Raw genomic sequence first — 17,293 nt, 5'->3', positions numbered from 1 at the left:
CTCAGCCCAGGACCAGGTGCCCAGCCGGTATTTACATGGAAAACACAGGCTGGGGACGGGTTGGTACTCTCTCCCCTTTGCATGTCACCCTCAAACCTGGGTAGTCAGGGAGAAGGGGGGACTTGTCCAACTAGTAAGTGTGACACTTAGGTTTCCAATCCAGGTCAGCTTCTCATCTGCAAAATGGAGACAAACTCTAGGCACACGTGGTCTTGCCCAGATATAGAGAAGATGCCCGTGGCGGGAGTGGGTGCTCTGAATCTGTCCAGCTTGCTTAGGGAGGCGGGAGGGCAGAAGGGGCCAGGTTGGACCAGAGCTGAGCAGATCCTTGCCCAGATCAGGACTGCAGGGCAGGGTCCTTTCAGAACCTTTGCAGACCCTGTATCTGATTCTTGGAGGCCCCACCCTCACCACAACAAACATTAAAACTGCACCTACATCCTTCATTAAATATAACCCTTCTTTGCTTAAAATGTAAAAACGTTTTTATGAATTTTCTTTTGAAGTTACTTGACTCTGAGTAACTCATTCAGTTTACTACTGGCTATGATTTCTCCTCAATCATCCTGAATATTCTGGAACTCTTGCCAAAAATCCAACTTACAAATTGTTTTCAAATATAATGACATTTGTCTGGATACCAAACTTAACAAATATTAAAGTTGACATGTTACTCTCTGAAGGCATTTAGTTGAACATTTATTGATTTTGACACTGTCTTATTCAGATTTTGCAGCCCCTAAAGCTTTTCCTTAGAGTTTCCAACATTTCCTGAGCGTTGGAAGTCCTCCCTGGCCCTTGGATGGGACAGATTTGCTCATAAAGCCAGAACACTTGGCTCCTCCGTCTCCTGGTCCAGCTGCAAAAGCATTCACCCCAGGGGGTCCAGGGCATCCTAATTTGGGCAACTTTATTCTCATTTTCAAAACAAAGTGATTTGCCAAATGTTGGATTAAATGTGACTTAATGCTTAAACCTTTATTGGAGTTTTATATAAATAAATTTACAAATGAGGCAATGCTTTGATGGGGTGAATGTTCTGATGTAGGGTTTGGAAATGAGGATCACTGTCATCCTAACCAAACCCTACCACCCCTCCCATCTGAGGGCACAGCCAGCTCCCCCCTGGTCCCCTCAGGTCCCCCAGGACGGGGCGCCAGGAGGTAAAGCAGAGCAGGGCAGGGCAGGATGCAATGTGGCTGGGCACAGCCCTCAGTGCCACCCAGTTGCCATGCTTTGTGACTGACAAGGGACAGTCCCCGGTGTAGACTTCACTCAGGGCCGGCCCTGCAGGGAAGACTGGTCGAGGTCAGTTGGTTTGCCTATTCTATTGCACCCTGTTTAGGGCCCTTTGGAGCAGACCGGTTTTTAAAATTCCCTCTGCTGCCCACAGTCACTCCACTCCCTCCTCCACACAAGAGGCAGAAGCCCTGGATCCCGAATATGCAGGGAGGAGTGGGAGGAGGGAGAGGCTGCTTCTTCACATGCACCTCCCAAGCAGGACCCAAGGAGGGGCAAGAAATGATTCCAAGAGAGGGAAGGAGGTAGAAGGACGGCACGGGAGGAGTGGGGGAAGCAGAGGGCAAGGAAAGGACTTCATTTCGGCTTACGCACTTTGATTCATTCTATCTGGAAGCAGTAAATATAGATAGATGGTAGATAGATAGACAGACAGAGATGGACAGGTTATCTTGAACCTGGTCATTTCACTCATGGCCATCTAGACTAGGAATAATATGTAAAGCCTTATATGCAAAGATAATAACATCTAACATTTATTGAGCGCTTAGTGTTTTATATCCAGAGATTGGACTGACTGAATGAATCCAAAATCAACCCATGAGGAAAGTGCTATTATTATCCCTATGAAATCGGCGAGGACCTGGAGGCACAGAGAGGAGCAGTAACTTGCCCAAGATCACACAGCCAGTAAGCAGTGGAGCCAAAATTCAAACCCCAGTGGTCTGGCTCCAGAGCAAACAGTAGTAGCCACGACATTAGACTATAGTTATTCTTTTTTTAAATTTGTGTTTTGTTTGTTTGTTTGCTTTATGTTTTATTTTTTTTTCTTTGGCACCAGAGATTGAACCCAGGACCTCATGCACACCAAGCACATGCTCTGCCACTGAACTTTATCTCCCACCCCAGACCATAGTTATTCTTAACAGAAAAAAGCCCTGATGATAAAATATGGTGAGGCTACCATGCGAGTGTACAGTAATTAACATTTATAAAGAATATTTTCTTGAAATGAGGAAAGATGTTAAAATGTTTTTAAAACACAAAATTATACATATGTGAAAACTCAAAATGCCTTTTAAAAAATAACTGAAATAAATATGTAAAATGTATTTTAAACATAAACATGTCTCAGACATACAGAAGATGATCAAATAGTTGTTGAACTTGGTGGTTTATGAGTGGGCTTTTTCCTCCTTGCCATTTTTCTGTACTTTCCAAATTTCTTTAATGAAAATTATTCTTTTCAGTTAGGAAAAAGTATGAAGGCCTTACTGTCTTTAAATTATTTGCTCTCAATAAATGTTTAAAAGAGTTCTGAGAAACAAAAAAAACAGAAGCAAGTTGTTTTAAAAAATAGTGGAGATGTAGCTAAGAAATTCTTTAAATTGGTAATATTCTTGGGGCTAGGCCTCAGCACACTAAGAATGTACAAGGGATGAGAAAATGGAATGGATTCTATTATATGACAAATTCAATGAGTAAATATGGAGTCTTTGCTGTCCTAAGCGCTGGCAAAGGAGACTGGCAGTTCTTGCCTTCAAGGAGCTTTCTAGAAAGATCTCCTAATCCACTTCCTTGTCTTATAAATGACCTAATTTATTATTAGATACATTCACGTCCTTGAAAAGTAAGTTCCCTTCAGCTTAGAAAAGCATCCTTCCTTGGGCAGACAGGGCCCAGTGTGGGGTAGGGAGCCCTGGACGCCGACCTCCCCCGGCTCCAGCCAGCTGCACCTGCTGAGCGGGTTTCCCCAACCAGAAATCAGCCAGACTTGTACAACCTCTCGCTCATCACCCAGCTCTATCGTTCTGCTCTACATCATGTGGATGGCTAGAACAGACTGGCCAGAGCTGCCTTCTGGAGACGGAAGGACCCTGGGTCTAGGGCAGGAGCGAGCCCGGCTAGGGGCCATCAGGAGGTGGCAGCAGCAGGGGAGCTTCTGCCCAGACGGACCGGGGAGAGAGGCGGGGCTGGAGCAGAGCGAGCTGCCCGGAGCTGGGAGGACGCCAGCCTCCTGCTGCCTCACAGCCCCCAGTTACACACGCTCACACTGTTCTAGAGCTAATCATTTCTGAAGCAGCGGGTCTGTTTATCTCCCCACTCAGCAGCAGCATGGCCAACAGCTTCTCTATCATCAACACAAGACCCTGCACAGCACAGGACACATTCCACTCTCCTCCTTTACAGGCAACAGACTCCAGCAACCTCTGTACCCAAGGAGGTGCTCCAGAAATTGTGTATTAAATGGGAGTGAAGCCAAGTTGGTTAAGCTTGGATTCAGAAGGCACAGCCTAGTTCCAACCCATTACAAGAGAATCTGACAGGAGCCTGCTGATTTCTGTGCTCCGCCTCCCACCTACTGAATCAGAATCTCTGAGGGCAGGACCTGGAAATGGCATTTTAAACAAGCTCCTCCAAAGAGCCTGATGTCTCAGAGTCTGAGAACCACTGGCCTCAGGTCTGGATGTAAGTGCACATTCCCACATCCACCAGGCTATCCTAGGAGGCTGGAAGTGAGGAGGAAATAAGGTGGAAAGGGGATGCTACTCCTCAAACTGGTGCGACAGGGATGTACCCTGGACATGGGGCCAAATGTCCACTTCCAAGGGAGCAGTTTGGACAGGGGAACTAGGGGCAGCAGATGGGTCCCCAGTGGGCCTCTCCTCCCACCCTGCTTCCTTTGTCAGTTTCCACATGCACAAACACACTCAGCCAAGCCTAGTCGCTCCCCTCAGAATCTGCTGTACCTCCATCCACAATGCTCCTAGACCCAAACTCAGCCACCATGCACCATCGCTCTCCCACTCCCAACAGAGACCCCACCTGCCTCATTACTTAAATAATCTTTATTTTTCATGCACTAGGAAAGATGGGATTGTATGAAATACTGCATTTCACAGCAAAGGCCTCGGTCCAGAACACAACACAGGGGACCAGGTGGGACCCAGGTCTGGTCAAAACTCTGGGGACCATAGTGGGGATTGCCCCCAGGGCTAGTGGCCAATCCAGGACCCTCCAGCTGCAGTGGCCCCAGACATAGCATGGGCGGCTGCCCCCTCCCACAGAGGCACAGGAAGCTGACACCAGAGAAGCACGTGGACCAGGGGAAGGACGGAGAGAGCGACTGGGCAGTGACTTGGCGGAGGTGGTGGTCCAGCACCTCCGGGGCTCGAGTCCAGGCAGCCATGGCTGCAACTCAACCAATTTTACCTCCCTCAGGGCTGCTGGAACTCCCCAGATTCCCAGCAGCTCGTGCCCGTAACACATGTGTACAGGCCCCACCTGACTGCCCCTCGGCCACATAAACAAGGCAGTGGCCTAAACTCAAGCCCCAGCCAAAGCTCGGGTTTGCCTAAACAGGACCCCAAGAATTAGAGGGGCCAGCCCCCCACAACCATCCCTAGCTCCTGCAGACACTGAGATGCCCGCAGGACAGCCAGGCTTCAAAGGATCCTGGGACAGGGCCACCAGCAGGGCAGCCCTCCAACCTGGGCCATCAGATGCCACTTGAGCCAAGACAAGGGCAAAGCAGATCCTGGGCACCACTTTCCCTGGGGCGGCACAGGGACAGATACAGGTAGAGACATGCAGGACAGGACAAAGAAGAATGGACACATGCAGAGACCACAAGAGCATGGGAGGGGTCTGAGGACAGAACGTGGCCAAGGTGCCAAGATGTGGGGCACTACGTGAGCTGGGCTCACTGAGGCCCTGGGCTCATGGTGATGCCCGCCTCCTCCGGGATGGTCTCCAGCATCTCGCTCTGCACGGCCTGCGTGATGAGCGCCAGCTCCTGGCACAGGGTCTCATGGCGGTAGCCCACGCGGATGTCCGGCACGTTGGTGCGGCGGATATCATTACCCTCGGGGCCCTCCTTGGTGTAGTTGGGTCCCAGCCAGTGGCTCTTTACCTGCAGGGGTGGGGGTAATGGGCAGGGCTGCAACCAGCTCTGAGGGGCCAGGGCCCCTGGGACCTTCCCAAATGTAAGGCAGGGGAGGAGAGGGGATGCCGAGGGTGGGAGGGGTGCAGTACCTTATGGGAGAAGCCACTCATGAGCACACTGTTGCGCGCCAGCTCACACATATCACAGGAGCTGAGCTTCCACACCTGGGTGGCGATGCTGTACTCCTCCATCAGCGGCTCCTGCACAGGCCAGGCTCCCTCAGGCAGGTGCAACGGGCTGCCGCCTGACCCTCCCACGGACTTGGGACTTGCCACACAGCCTGCTGCACTCCACCAGCAGAGGGCAGCACCAGCCGTGAGACCTCCCCACCACGTCCGGGTGGCCTTCCTGTCCCAGGAAACCCACCCACCTGGCTGCCCGCTGGGTGCTGACCTTGGTGAAATGGAACTGCAGGGGATCATCGGTGGACAGCGAGACCATGAGGCCGCGGGACAGGTACTCGGGGAGCGGGTTCCGGTGGTAGCTGAGGAAGAGGCTGTTGTTGCTGAGCGGGGACATGGCGATGCCGATCTGGGCCAGGTAGTACAAGTACTGCAGGACCGGGGCCTGGTGGGCAGTAGGGAGGGCAGGGCGGGCCTGTCAGGCGGCCTCGAGGCTGGAGGGGGCACCTGGTTCTGGGGAGCACAGGCCACCGTTGTGGGTGGCGGACAGCCCAGGCTGGGCCTGAGGTACGGAGGGTCAGTTATTGTCAGAACCCTAGTTGGGGCTTTGGTGTAGAGGCTGGGGTCCAAGCTAGGGGTGGATAAGCCTTCTCACTCAGAAACTGAAGAGGCCCGAAGGGCTGGGAGGAGGGGAACCGCGGGGAGCAGAGGCTGGGGTGCAGAGCCTGACCTTGCGCAGAAGGAGCCCATGTGAGATGTTCTCAGCCAGCATGAAGGCCGACACCAGGTGGTGGATGGGCCCGGCCTCCCCACAGTGCGGCCTCAGCACAAACGTGTGGAAGCCCCTCTGCCTGGGGAGCATGAAGACAGTGTCAGGTCCCAAGCCTGGCCTGCCTGGGCTCCTGAGTCCCCACATGGTGACTAGGACCAGAGGACAGGGGTAAGCCATGGAGCCCCAAGGGGAGAGAAGGAACCCATTGGGTCCAGGACTGAGGACAAGAGGTGGGTCAGGAATCTGGTGGCCCTAGCCCCGGGTAGGCCCAGAGCAAGGCCTGTTGGGGAAGAGACGGTAGGGTGAGCAGAGACCCAGCACCGGCGGAGCAGACACCTGCGCAGGTGGTTCAGCATGGCCATGTTGGCGAAGGTGTAGTACAGGTAGTAGGCATAGGGTGGGTTGTCCTCCTCCACCCAAGCCTCGGGGAGGGGGCTCTCCATGTTGAAGACGTGGTTCTCGGGCTTAGACTCATCGTCCACGCTGTCAAAGCCATCCACCTGGCATGGGACCCTGGGGTCAGGCCCAGAGCTACAGCTGGGCCTGAGGCGGGATGTCCTCCCCTACCCACCCCTGGGCCACCCACTGACGTGCTCCAAGAAGAGGTGCAGCTCCGGGTGGCTGGCAGGGTGGATGGTAGCCTCGAACAGTGGCAGGAAGATGTTCTCTAGCATCTCCTGGAAGTTGGCCAGCTGGCCCTTCGTACGGTACACATCACTGCAGGTGAGACATATGCACACAAGTGTGTGCAGGTCAGAGCCAAAATCACAGAAGCCCTTCTGAACCATATTGGGTAGGCCGGCCTAGACAGGCTGTGAGTAGAACTAGGAGGCCCCTCCTGCTCCCAGTGCTTAGCTGGGACAGGGGAGGGTCAGCCATCCCAGGAGGGCAGGAGGCAGGCCCTGGCCCCTTGAACTCTGCTCCCCGTGTTCCCTCCCATTCCAAGGGACACTCACAAGAGGCGGGGCACCTGCACGAGCCAGCGCACGTTGGGAGAGTGTACACGGTGCATCACTGCCCAGCGCGCCAGCTTGTCCCACTCGTCCCTTGAGCGCCCGTAGATGGAGAGTCGAAGCTCCGCATTCTGGTATTTACTCTCCTCCAGGTCCGACATCACCTCCTGAGTGACACGCATGGGGCAACTGTCACCCACAGGCTTCTCACCCGTCCCTGTCTTCGCACCCACCAGATGTGCCTCGGTCAGACCTCTTCATGCCTCTTACCCACACTCCCCACCCACCAAGGCGAGCCCCCAGCCACCCAGGCTCTCACTTAGTCGGGGGAGGGCTGCCTAAGGCTGACACTGGCCTTGTACATGGGCCCCGGCAGCCATGTCTCCTTACCTTGATGATGTGAGCAAAGTACTTCCCAGAAACCCTGTTGTCGGTCTTGATGAAGATCTCTCGGAGGACAGACTCCCCAATAGGGTTGTATTTGGCATTGAACTTGTCAAAGCGATGGAAGGTGTTCCTGTCCTGGGGAAGATGAGCAGGCCCAGGTCACCTCTGACCCACGGCCCACACACTGGCCCAACCCCTCAGCCCCTGTACCACTGCGACAGACCGCGTGCACGTCGAGCGTGTCCACACTCAGGTCGTAGGCAGTGAGATTCATGCTCTCAAAGACCTCCCGCAGCGTCTGTTCGCGACCCTGCTCCACGTGCACGATCTCCTCCAGGTGCCGCTTCATTGCCCGTTTGATGAAGCGAAGCAGATGCTTCTGGTTCATGCAGGACGAGGCATGGATGTGCGTGTCCACCTGGGCAGGGAAGGGAGCTGCTGAGTCCACTGGAGGCCGGGACAGTCTGGGGCCTGGGAGGTGGGATGGGAGAGGACTCTCCAAACTGCATGCTGGGTCGGGGCCCAGGCCCCGGAGAGGGAGGCTGGGCAGGGGTGCAGGGTCAGGCCACGGGGGGAGGGCCTACCTTGCGGATGTTGTAGAAATCTCGGTGTGGCACTTTCTTCTGGGCAGCCAGCTCCTTCATCTCGTTAAGCAGCACATGCATCTGGAATTTGGAGCTCAGATACTGCAGGCGGCGGTAACAGAAGGATTTTCTGGACAGAAGGAGAACCAGGCAGGGGCTCAGGCCTGCAGGGAAGTACCTGGGAGGGCCTGGGTGGCAGAGCAGAGGGAGGAGGCGGGAGAGTGCAGAACTGAGGCTGCCAAGGGAGCAGCAGATGACTGGGTTAACAGGTATCTGGGGCAGGGCTGGGGCTAGAAGAATCCAGGCTCGGAGAGGAGCCGAGATTATGGGACAGGCAGGGACTCACATGGGGCCATTGATAATCAGAGCCATCAGCACATTGACATCTGCCACAAATTCCTGAAGGTCGGGGTATGGCAGCTCCACTTCTGAGCAACTGGAGCGGAGTGGGAACTTGAGTGAAAAGAGCAAGCCAGGCCCTGTGGACCCTCCCGAGCCAATGCAGCACCCCGCAACTCCCCACCAGCACGCCCCACAACCCTCTTACTGCTCATCAGGTTCCCTGCGGGTGTAGACGTGCACCACGCCCCGCACCATGCGGAGACCCAAGCCCAGGTCCCCCGGCATGGTGCTTGGTTCACAGTGCTCATATGGGTGCTGCTCCAGCGCAGGGGGGTGCACCGGGGCATCTGCAGGGATGAAGAGGGTGGAGTCAGGGCCTGGGATCTTCCAGGCCACCCGCTGCCAGGCCCAGAGGCCCCGCAGAGGGTGAGAGACATCAGAGGCCCCAGTAAGACAGCTGTCTCCACCCCCTTCACTCCAAGAGGCTGGAATGAGCCCAGGTGTGGTAAGAAGCAGACAGGGGTTCCTGAGCCCCAAACTCAGGGAGCCTGGGACACCAGGGCACTTGGAGTAGGGCAGGTATGGGGGTCCCACCAGCAGACACAGGGGTGTCAGGGCCCTGCTCATAGGTCCGTGTCTCCAGAGGCTTCTCGGCCAGCTGCTGCAGGTACCGGCGGGTGGTGGGGCAGAAGCTCTGCAGAGACAGGGCCATGTACTTCTCCCGGATGAAGAGCGCCCGCACCACACTCTTGGCTGCGTCCAGCAGGTCTGTAAATGGTACCTGGAGACAGGCATAAAGGATCACTCTCGACTGTCTCAGATCCACACCTGGCTCACTCACACCTCTTCCCTGAGATCTTGACCCCAGAAATACACTATTCTGTTTCCAGCACAGCAACTAGCTCCCAGCCAGAATCTCTGCCCCTCCAGCTTTCAGAAAGAGAAACACCATCTCTAGCCTCTACCCCCAACTCTCCAGTCTCAGGAAGCCCACAGAACCCTGGGGATGGGAACACTCACCCCACACTTCTCCTCCCCGGAGATGGTGACCCGCTGAAATTCCCGTTCCAGCACCACATCACGCTCCCGCAGGCCCCGGTCACCCTGCCCCTCACCCTGCTCCTTGTAGAGCCTACAAATGGAAGATACAAGGGAGGGAGTTGGAGGCAACAGTAAGACAGGCCCTGCCCTTCATCCCCTGCACTCCTCTGCCCTCCTCACTGGAGGTCCGAGTCACTGTCCGTCTTCAGGAAATCTTGCTTTGCCCGAAGCAGGATGTCTGGCTCCAGCCTAGAGGTGAGAGGGGTGAGAGGTCAGGCAGATGGTGAGGTTCTTGCTCCCAGGTGCTGTGCATGTGCTGTCACCTGTGGTCCTCACAGGGCTGCAGAACCCTGTGCCTGGGTGCTGCTCTTGCCCCACATCAGAGATGAGAAAGCACACCCAGAAGTCAAGAAACGCATTCCAGGCCACAATGATGGGTAGAAGACAGAACCAGAACCCAGCAGCCTGACTCCAAAGTCTGCATTTCACACTACTGCTCTATGCTGCCTCCCCAGGGGGCCCCAGAGAGAGGACTGATTGGAAGAGAACAGAAATGGAAGCACCTGGACAGAGACGGGATGATGGGCAGCATACTCTGTACCCCTCCCCCGCCAACCCCATGTTGACTGTACTCCCCACCATAGCTGTCTGGCTATGTCCTCACCCCAGCCCCATGGCTACCTGGCTGTATACCCCCACCCCATGGCTGCCTGGCTGTGTCCCCACCTCGAGGCTGCTTGGCTGTGTCCCCACCCCATGGCTGCATGGCCATGTCCCTACCCCATGGCTACCTGGCTGTGTCTCCACCCCGAGGCTGCCTGGCTGTGTCCCAACCCTGAGGCTGCCGGGCTGTGTCCCCACCCAGAGGCTGCCGGCCTGGCTGAGGCTCACTTGACATCCTGGCTGATCTGCCTCTCCAGGCGCTGCCGCCGCTCCTCCAGCTGTTCGATGGGGCTCTCTTCGGGGAACTCGTATGGGGCACTACGGAGTTCACTCTCAGCCAGGGAGCGGCTGAAGAGCTCCTGGTGGGAGGGAAGGAAGGTTAGTGTGGCCTAGTCCTCAGGGTCTGGGGATAGGGTGAGGGCTCAGAAGCTGGGGGTACCTGGGCCAGGATAGGGATCAGGGCACAGCCAAGCGTGAAGTAAGGGGACAGCTGAGAGGGAGGGGTGCAGGGAGCAGACTATGCGTCGGGACAGTGCTAGGGGGCACAGGGTACGCTGCCAGGTGATACCTCGGCGATCTCCTTGCATTTGCCATCCATAGACGTGCGCAGGTCGAGCGGGAAGTGCTTGAGGCAGGGGGCAGGGCCTGGCAGGGATCGGGCAGACTGCAGCGGAGGGGCCCCCAGCCCACCCCGAGCCTCTGTGGAGACAGTGATGCAGGGTCAAAGGGTGGAGGGCAGGGCCTGGGTACACTGGAAGCCCTGGGCCCCTGCCTGCCTTACGCCAGCCCGGAGAGAGGCCAGAGCCTGGAAAGCAGGCAGTCCCTCCTCACAGGCTGAAAAGTGAGTCTGTGTGGGGCTCTCAAAGGACCTCACTTGCAGTTTGGCATGGAGACCCCTCACCCATTCCAGGCTCAGGGGTGGGGTCCCAAGTCTGCCCCCTAGAACAAGTAGATTCATTCACCCCAGGAATAAAAATCTGAATTCTGGACTAGAAGCCACTCCATCAGGCCATGAGAGAACCTCCATGTGAGTACCTCCTACAGGCAGGCACCCATGTGTCCATGTACACACACACGCACACACGCACGCACCAGGTGCTCATTAAGGAGCTCGTGGCCGCACCAGCGATCCCCAGTGTACAGCTTCCAAGGGCAGGCAGTCCAGGATCAGACCTGCCTCTGGACTAGCAGATCCTCCTTGCGAGGGCCAGGGCCTGTGCCTGATACCCTAGACCTACAGAGCTCTGCCACTCAGCTACCTGGGAACCAGGCTTCAAAGAAAGAGGAGGAGAAGAAGTGGGGGACATGGTTGGCAGCAGGAACCTTACCTCCTTGCTAGAAGCCTGCCCTCCTTCCCAGGACCCCAAGATGGCCAAGATGTGCCCTGGACCCAGCCCTCCTCTCCCACTGCTGGCTGCCCCTCCAAAGGGATCTGCCACAAACAGTCTGCGCCACTCAGAGGCCCCAGGATCTGGGCCGGAGGCCCTGGGGAGGGCCTGGGGAAGGGAGTATCAGAAGCCAGAGTCTCTCTCCAGGGAGGGCTGAATTCCTCAGCTTCCACCAAGAGGCTGGCACTAAAGGCTTTGAAATGACAGTCTAGAGGGGCTGTCTGAGCTCCCAGCCCTCCCCAAAGGACCCTCCCAGGGCTCCTCTGTCCCACCTTCCCCAGCAGGAAGCTCTCCCAGCCAGTCCTGGGGGTACTCCCCTCTGGCACCCTCCTTTCCCTCTCCACCGTGACTCAGGGACGGACTGGGTCTCTACCCAGGTAGCGCGCCTTAAAGTCTCTGGGCCCACTTTCCAATACGCTGGAGTCCTGTCCCAAGGCTGGACAAGAGAAGAAGGGGTACCTGCCCCAGATCCAGGACCCAGCGCCCACTCACCCTGGTGCCTCCCTGGCCCCTACCTGCAGAGTCAGGCAGCTCCGGCCAGCAGCCCTGTGCCCCTTGCCCGTCTGTTTGCTGAGTGGAGCTGCAGCCAGTCCCCCAGGACAGCTCAGGGGCCGGCACGGGCTGTACCAAGTGCAGCTGCATGCAGGGGAGACCCTGGGATGACGGCGAGCAGGGGGCTGGGGAAGTTCAAGAAAGCACAGAAATCAAGGGAAGGAGTATCAGAGTTGGGAGAGATGAGCAACCTCAAAACTGAACAGGGCCTTAAGCTCTACAGTCCCCGGGCCCAGCCCAAAGTGGGGCCCCCAAGGGGGAGAAGCAGGCAGGCTGATATGGGCAGGGCAGGTTGGCAGGGAGGGGACAAGACTTCTTAAAATGCAGTGCCCTAGGGGATAGTGTGTAGGGCCTGGCTAGCCAAGGGGTAGGAGGGGTCAAGCAGCCCTCCTCATCTCCATACCCAACAGCCCCCGGCCAGCTTCCGTGGCCCAGTGGCCTTGTTTTGCTCACCACTGTCCTGTGGGACCCTGACTATGGGGTCCCTTGGGAGAGACAGGGCCTCTGCCAGGGAGAGGAGCTGGCTGGCAGCCGAGGAAGAGGCTCAGTCCAGGTCGGGACCAGTTATGGAGCTTCCCTGCTACCCAGGGGACTGGTTCATGGCCCTTAGACCTCCAAACCCTGTCCAAGCCTATCATCGGGAACAAACTGCCCAGGAGGAGAGGTTTGGGACTAGAATTTGGAGGAGTTGAGTCTGACTGTTCCCACTTACAGGCAGTTCTCTCCCTTCTGAAGGCTTCAAGTCTGCCTACAACAGGGTGATAAGGGGTCCTGCCCTGCCTAGCCACAGCTGCCATAAGGCGCTCAGAGATACAGCTTTGCAAGTAGTCTGGAAAACACCATCATCTGCGATTAAGAGCTCCTGGGACCCTCCAAACACTTCCCACGTGCAGTCCCGTCCATTAGGGAGCTGAGAGGTTCTGGGCCCCGCATAGGCGAAGGCAACAAGCAGTGAAGGGTGTGAAGAGAACAGAATTGGCGGAGGGTGAACACTATCTCTTTCTTGGAAGAGGGCAAAGCAGAAAGAGGAACACCTCCAGGGTGTAAGACACAGCCTAACTTCCCCCCAAGAACCCGGATCCTACACAACTGCTCCAGACTGCTAACCCCCTCCAGGGGGCCGACCACAGACCTCCAGGGCTGGTCTGTATTGGGTCAGCAGAACTGAGTCAATGCCCTAATCTCAACCCCTTCTCCTAGCAGGGTGACCCAGGGCTCCCACAGAAATGCTGGGGTGACCAGGACAGGTTCCAGCAAGCAGAGCCATCCCCTCAGTCTGCCATGCCACGTGCAGGACTGCCACAGTTCACTAGAGGTGACAAGACAGGCAGTAACTTCTACTTTCCCTGAGGTCAGGTCTAGAAGACCCAGCTGTCTGCTAGTCCCTATTCCCAGGGTCTGTGACACAGGAACACACACACACACACAGGGAGGGTTGCCCAAAAGCCAGAGGGGCTACTCCCCAGCCACTCCCACCAACTCCAAGATTCCTGCCAACCATCTACCCACCTGACTCACTGCCAAGACTGCCTTCGCAGACAGAGAGGTACCCAAGGCTTTGACCCACAAGTATCAGATCCTCCCATCATGTGACCACCCAAAGGTGCACAGATTTAGCCCCAGTGGACACACCCTCTGGAGGCACAGACCTGGGCACAGAGAACACAAAACAGTGCAGACCTCAGACCAGCATCTACAGGGCTTAAGAAAAACAGGAAGTAGGCATAAGAAAAAGCACACTATAGACACAGACAGCTGCTGGGGGAAGACTGGCTTCACCTGGTCACCAAAGTGGGCGTGGTCTTTCCTTAGCCTAAACGCCTGGGGGCACAGCAGGTGGCAGGTACATATCCCTCAGCAACACAGACCCAGGCTGCCGAGCCCTCAGGGAGATGGGCACAGCCGCACCCCGCTGCCTGCTCCAAATGGTGCAGAGATGCTTACTGGAATGGGAGCCGAACCAAAGGGTGTAGGAGCACACGCAGGTGGGCAGTGGCCCCAGCCTTAGTCCCTGCATGGGCCTGACCTAAGGATACCCCATACTTCTGAGGAAGCTCACAAGACACACCAGGAATGAGCAAACTGCAAATGAAAGGTACAGTTGAGCCCCCAGCCCCTGGACGACTGGCAACAATAGGTGTGCCCTAACGTCAGACCCCCCCACTAAGAGGGCTGGAGATCTGGGAACCCAGAACAAGGAACTAACCGCAGGAGGACAGCCTAAGCCTGTCTGGTAAAGGCACAGCTGCCAGCAGGGTGGCCAGTCCGCAAACCAGTCCGTCCTAAACATCCCCCACTCCATTCACACACACTCCACATGCAGTCTTAGTACATCCACCCGCTGACACGTGTGCAAATACACTTCTTGCTGCACCCACATCCACGCCCACTCCTCATTACAGAGGACAGCATCCCTGACGTAGAAAGCTGTCACCCTCCACCCCACCTTCCTCCCCACACCACCTCCCAAGCCAGCTGACCCTGGAGGAGAACAAGAGGCACCACCGCAGAGAGGGTGCAGGAGAAGCCCCCCTCCTTAGGGGTCGGGGTGAGAGGTAGGGAGGGTAAGAGCCAGTGCCTGAGGCCAGGAAGCACACACTCACCTGGTACTGCAGAGGAAGCCTGCAGGCTGGCCCGCTTCTTAAAGGGATATTTGGCCTTGGGTTTGCCGGAGCCAGATGAATAGGATGCCATGGCTCAGGCCGCGGAGACGGCGGGGGGAGTCTGAACCGCACCAGCTGGGCCTGGCTCTGCCACATCCAACCCCTTCCTCTGCCCCGCCCCCAGCGGGAGTGACTGATGCAGGAAGCAGAGGCCCCGCAGGCGGAAGAGGCCCTGGCCACGATTTCAGATGTTGTCTAGGCAACCTCAGGAGGGGGGGCCTCCATCCCCGCTCCTATCCCTCCCCTCTTCTCCTCAGTCCCTGGCGTGACGACTGACAGTAGCTGGGTCTGGGGGATGGAGGTGAGGAAACAACATGGGGAAGGGCCCGCCCCAGCGCTCCACTATTCCCCTCAGGAGCCCTTGCCAGGGCTCTGGAGCAAAAGAGTCAAAGTCCAGGCTAACTGGTCCAGCCAGCCTGGGAGAAAAAAAAAATAATAGAGAGAGATCCAGCGTAAGCTTCCCCAAGCGCAGGACACTTTCCTCTCAGGGCAGGCGGACTCCGTGAAAGCCCAGACCCTCTTCCTCCTCTGACCCCCAGACTCAGGGGTAGCCCAGCTCTGAGAAGATAGGGTAGAACTGAGAATCCAAGCCCACTAGGGAGGAGCCTGTCTTGGGAAAATTCCACTGTCCAGCAGAAGCTACCCTCTGGAAAGGCAGGGAGGCCAGGTGGCAGGGGCTTCTCTGGGGTCTGGGAAAGAGACCCCATCGGCTTCTGACTTTACCTTCTGTCTTTCCACACTCAGGCTTTGCGCTCTAGGTCCTCCCCAGGAGGACCCGGCCATGTTCCCTAGGTCTGCAGGCTGTGCCCACCCTCTTGTCACCCTGGCCACTGCACCTCTCTGTCCCAAAGACCCTGCCCCCCAACACACGCACATACACTCACCTGAGGCCATACTGCTCGAGCTCTGAGGGGTTCCGGGGCGTCTGCTCGCCAGGGTCTGCACCGCCAGGAAGCCGGGTAGCGAGGGAGGGGAGGAGAGCTGGGGTCCAGACCCCGCCAAGTCGCTGTAAGGGTCCCTACTCTGGCACTGAGATGGGGGAAGTAATGCAGTCTTTCAAATTGCCAGCTGGCGGCAGGCGGACCCTCACCAACCTGGGCCGCTGCACTGGCCTTGGAGACCCCGGAGTCCCGACCCCCAACCCGGCACTCGAGAGGCGGGCGAGCCACGTGCTCCCCAGAGAGCGGGACCCGGAACTCCTCTGGGCTTCTCCCCACAATTTCTCGGTATTTGGATTCGGACTCCGGCAGTTGCACTGTGGGGGAGTCACGCAACAGGTGCGACCCCACCAAAACCTCACCAGCGCTGGCTCGCGTCTCCGCCGCCCCAGGCCCGGCCAGGTCCATGGCCCCGCCCCTGCCCGGATCCGCCCCCGCCAAGCCAGCCCCGCCCCCGCCATTTTTCCTCTTCCCGGCGCCACGTGGGCAGCCGCCGCTCGGCATCGGCCCGGTGGCGTCTTGGGCAAGCTGTGTGCGTCAGCTTCCGCACAAGTAAAATGAGATGGGGTAATCGCAGTACCTCACTCAAAGGGGTTATTGTGAAGATTAAACTTAAGCACCTTTGCATGGTGCCTGGCACAAAGCCAGTGCCCAAGAAAAGATAGCTCTTATTATTGTCCCAGGATTCTTTTAGCAGAAGTCCTACCCGCATTCTTACTCGAGGTCTGTGCTCTTTTTACGCAGGCAGGTGTAGCTAGGCGGGGTGTGCGCTGCAATTCTGCCTCCCCTTCCCACATTTATTTCTGTATTTGTTGGTTAAGAGCTTAGGCTCTGACGTCAGAATGCCTGAGTTCAATTCCAGACTCCACCTACTTCCTGACTGCTGCTGGGAATTTTATTAACTTATGTGTGCTTCTGTTTACCCTGTAAAATGAGTTCAAGGGACCCTACTTTATATGGTGGTTGTTAGGGTCAATGAACCAATGTAAGTTAAGTGCTTAGAACAATGCATGGCTTGCAGTTACTACTCAGTTAATGTTCCCTATTATCATTGCTTTGGTCTTGGCCTTGGTTCTCTGTTGACACTCTCACAGGTTGATTTACCTTGCAGCCTAGAAAGAAGTGGAGTTTGGCTGTTTGGGGGACTGCTGATACCCCACCAACCAGCACCCCTACTCCCAAGTGGCAGAGAATCCTACCTGAAGGAAGCCTGTGGAGCAAAGGTTCTAAAACATCACCGGACATAATTAAGCGTATTAACAGCAATTAGTCTTTTTCCTATTTCTTCAGCTTATGGGAGCCCTTTGTCCCCCTCAACCAAGATGTACTAATGTTGTTTGTCCAGCTCCTCCCAGTTTTCACTACCCCCACAGCCAAATTCCTTCCCAAACTGTGCCTCCCCCACCTCTGCCTCAGGCTGGATTGTGGACCCTGAACTCTATTCTCTACCTGCATCTGTCACCTTCGTTGATCCCTGCCTACTGCTCTTCACCCTCAACAAACTCAAAAAACCATGGCCTGCATAAACATGGTGAGGGGAAAGTTCACCCCACAAAGAATCAATAAAACTAAAAAGTGAACAAGGAGATATGTTACCCATCAAATTAGCAAAGATTAAAAGGAAAAAAATCCTAAAGCAGGCAATGGTGTAGTTAGTGAGGTGGGACACACACATATACTAATGGTGGCTGTAAACATTAATA

The 17,293-nt window shown here is 56.3% G+C and overlaps 1 protein-coding gene across 5 annotated transcripts; it reads right to left on the bottom strand.

The window, feature by feature from the left end:
* Positions 1 to 4,069: 4,069 nt before the first annotated feature.
* On the bottom strand, positions 4,070 to 16,105 carry AMPD2 (adenosine monophosphate deaminase 2). 5 transcript variants are annotated; one of them, XM_074370117.1, is made up of 20 exons: positions 15,953 to 16,105; positions 15,537 to 15,681; positions 11,953 to 12,114; positions 10,618 to 10,748; positions 10,278 to 10,408; positions 9,567 to 9,635; positions 9,366 to 9,477; positions 8,940 to 9,126; positions 8,551 to 8,692; positions 8,350 to 8,439; positions 8,004 to 8,133; positions 7,643 to 7,837; positions 7,423 to 7,554; positions 7,036 to 7,199; positions 6,670 to 6,796; positions 6,416 to 6,579; positions 6,038 to 6,158; positions 5,579 to 5,752; positions 5,275 to 5,385; positions 4,070 to 5,152 (listed from the first exon to the last, which is right to left on the bottom strand). In XM_074370117.1, the coding sequence occupies exons 1-20, from the start codon at positions 16,049 to 16,051 to the stop codon at positions 4,943 to 4,945; spliced, it is 2,796 nt and encodes a 931-aa protein (XP_074226218.1). In that variant the 5' UTR covers positions 16,052 to 16,105; the 3' UTR covers positions 4,070 to 4,942. The 5 variants fall into 5 exon arrangements, with proteins under 5 accessions (XP_074226218.1, XP_045367592.2, XP_074226219.1 ...); XM_045511636.2 differs by adding an exon at positions 14,593 to 15,068 and having other exon boundaries at positions 15,537 to 16,012; XM_074370118.1 differs by lacking the exon at positions 11,953 to 12,114.
* Positions 16,106 to 17,293: the final 1,188 nt, after the last annotated feature.

This window comes from Camelus bactrianus, chromosome 9 (assembly GCF_048773025.1).
Source record: "Camelus bactrianus isolate YW-2024 breed Bactrian camel chromosome 9, ASM4877302v1, whole genome shotgun sequence".
NCBI classification, from domain to species: Eukaryota; Metazoa; Chordata; class Mammalia; order Artiodactyla; family Camelidae; genus Camelus; species Camelus bactrianus.
The sequence above is the reverse complement of the archived record's forward strand: the minus strand, read 5'-3'. Positions and strand labels throughout refer to the sequence as shown.

Bases quoted from the DNA above. Each gene is read 5' to 3' on its own strand.
- AMPD2 (XM_074370117.1), bottom strand. From the start codon at position 16,051: ATGGCGGGGGCGGGGCTGGCTTGGCGGGGGCGGATCCGGGCAGGGGCG. The intron at 15,682-15,952 runs GTGAGGTTTTGG...CCCCCATCTCAG, and splicing joins GGAGACGCGAGCCAGCGCTG to TGCCAGAGTAGGGACCCTTA. The intron at 8,440-8,550 runs GTAAGAGGGTTG...ACTCCGCTCCAG, and splicing joins CGCAGGGAACCTGATGAGCA to TTGCTCAGAAGTGGAGCTGC.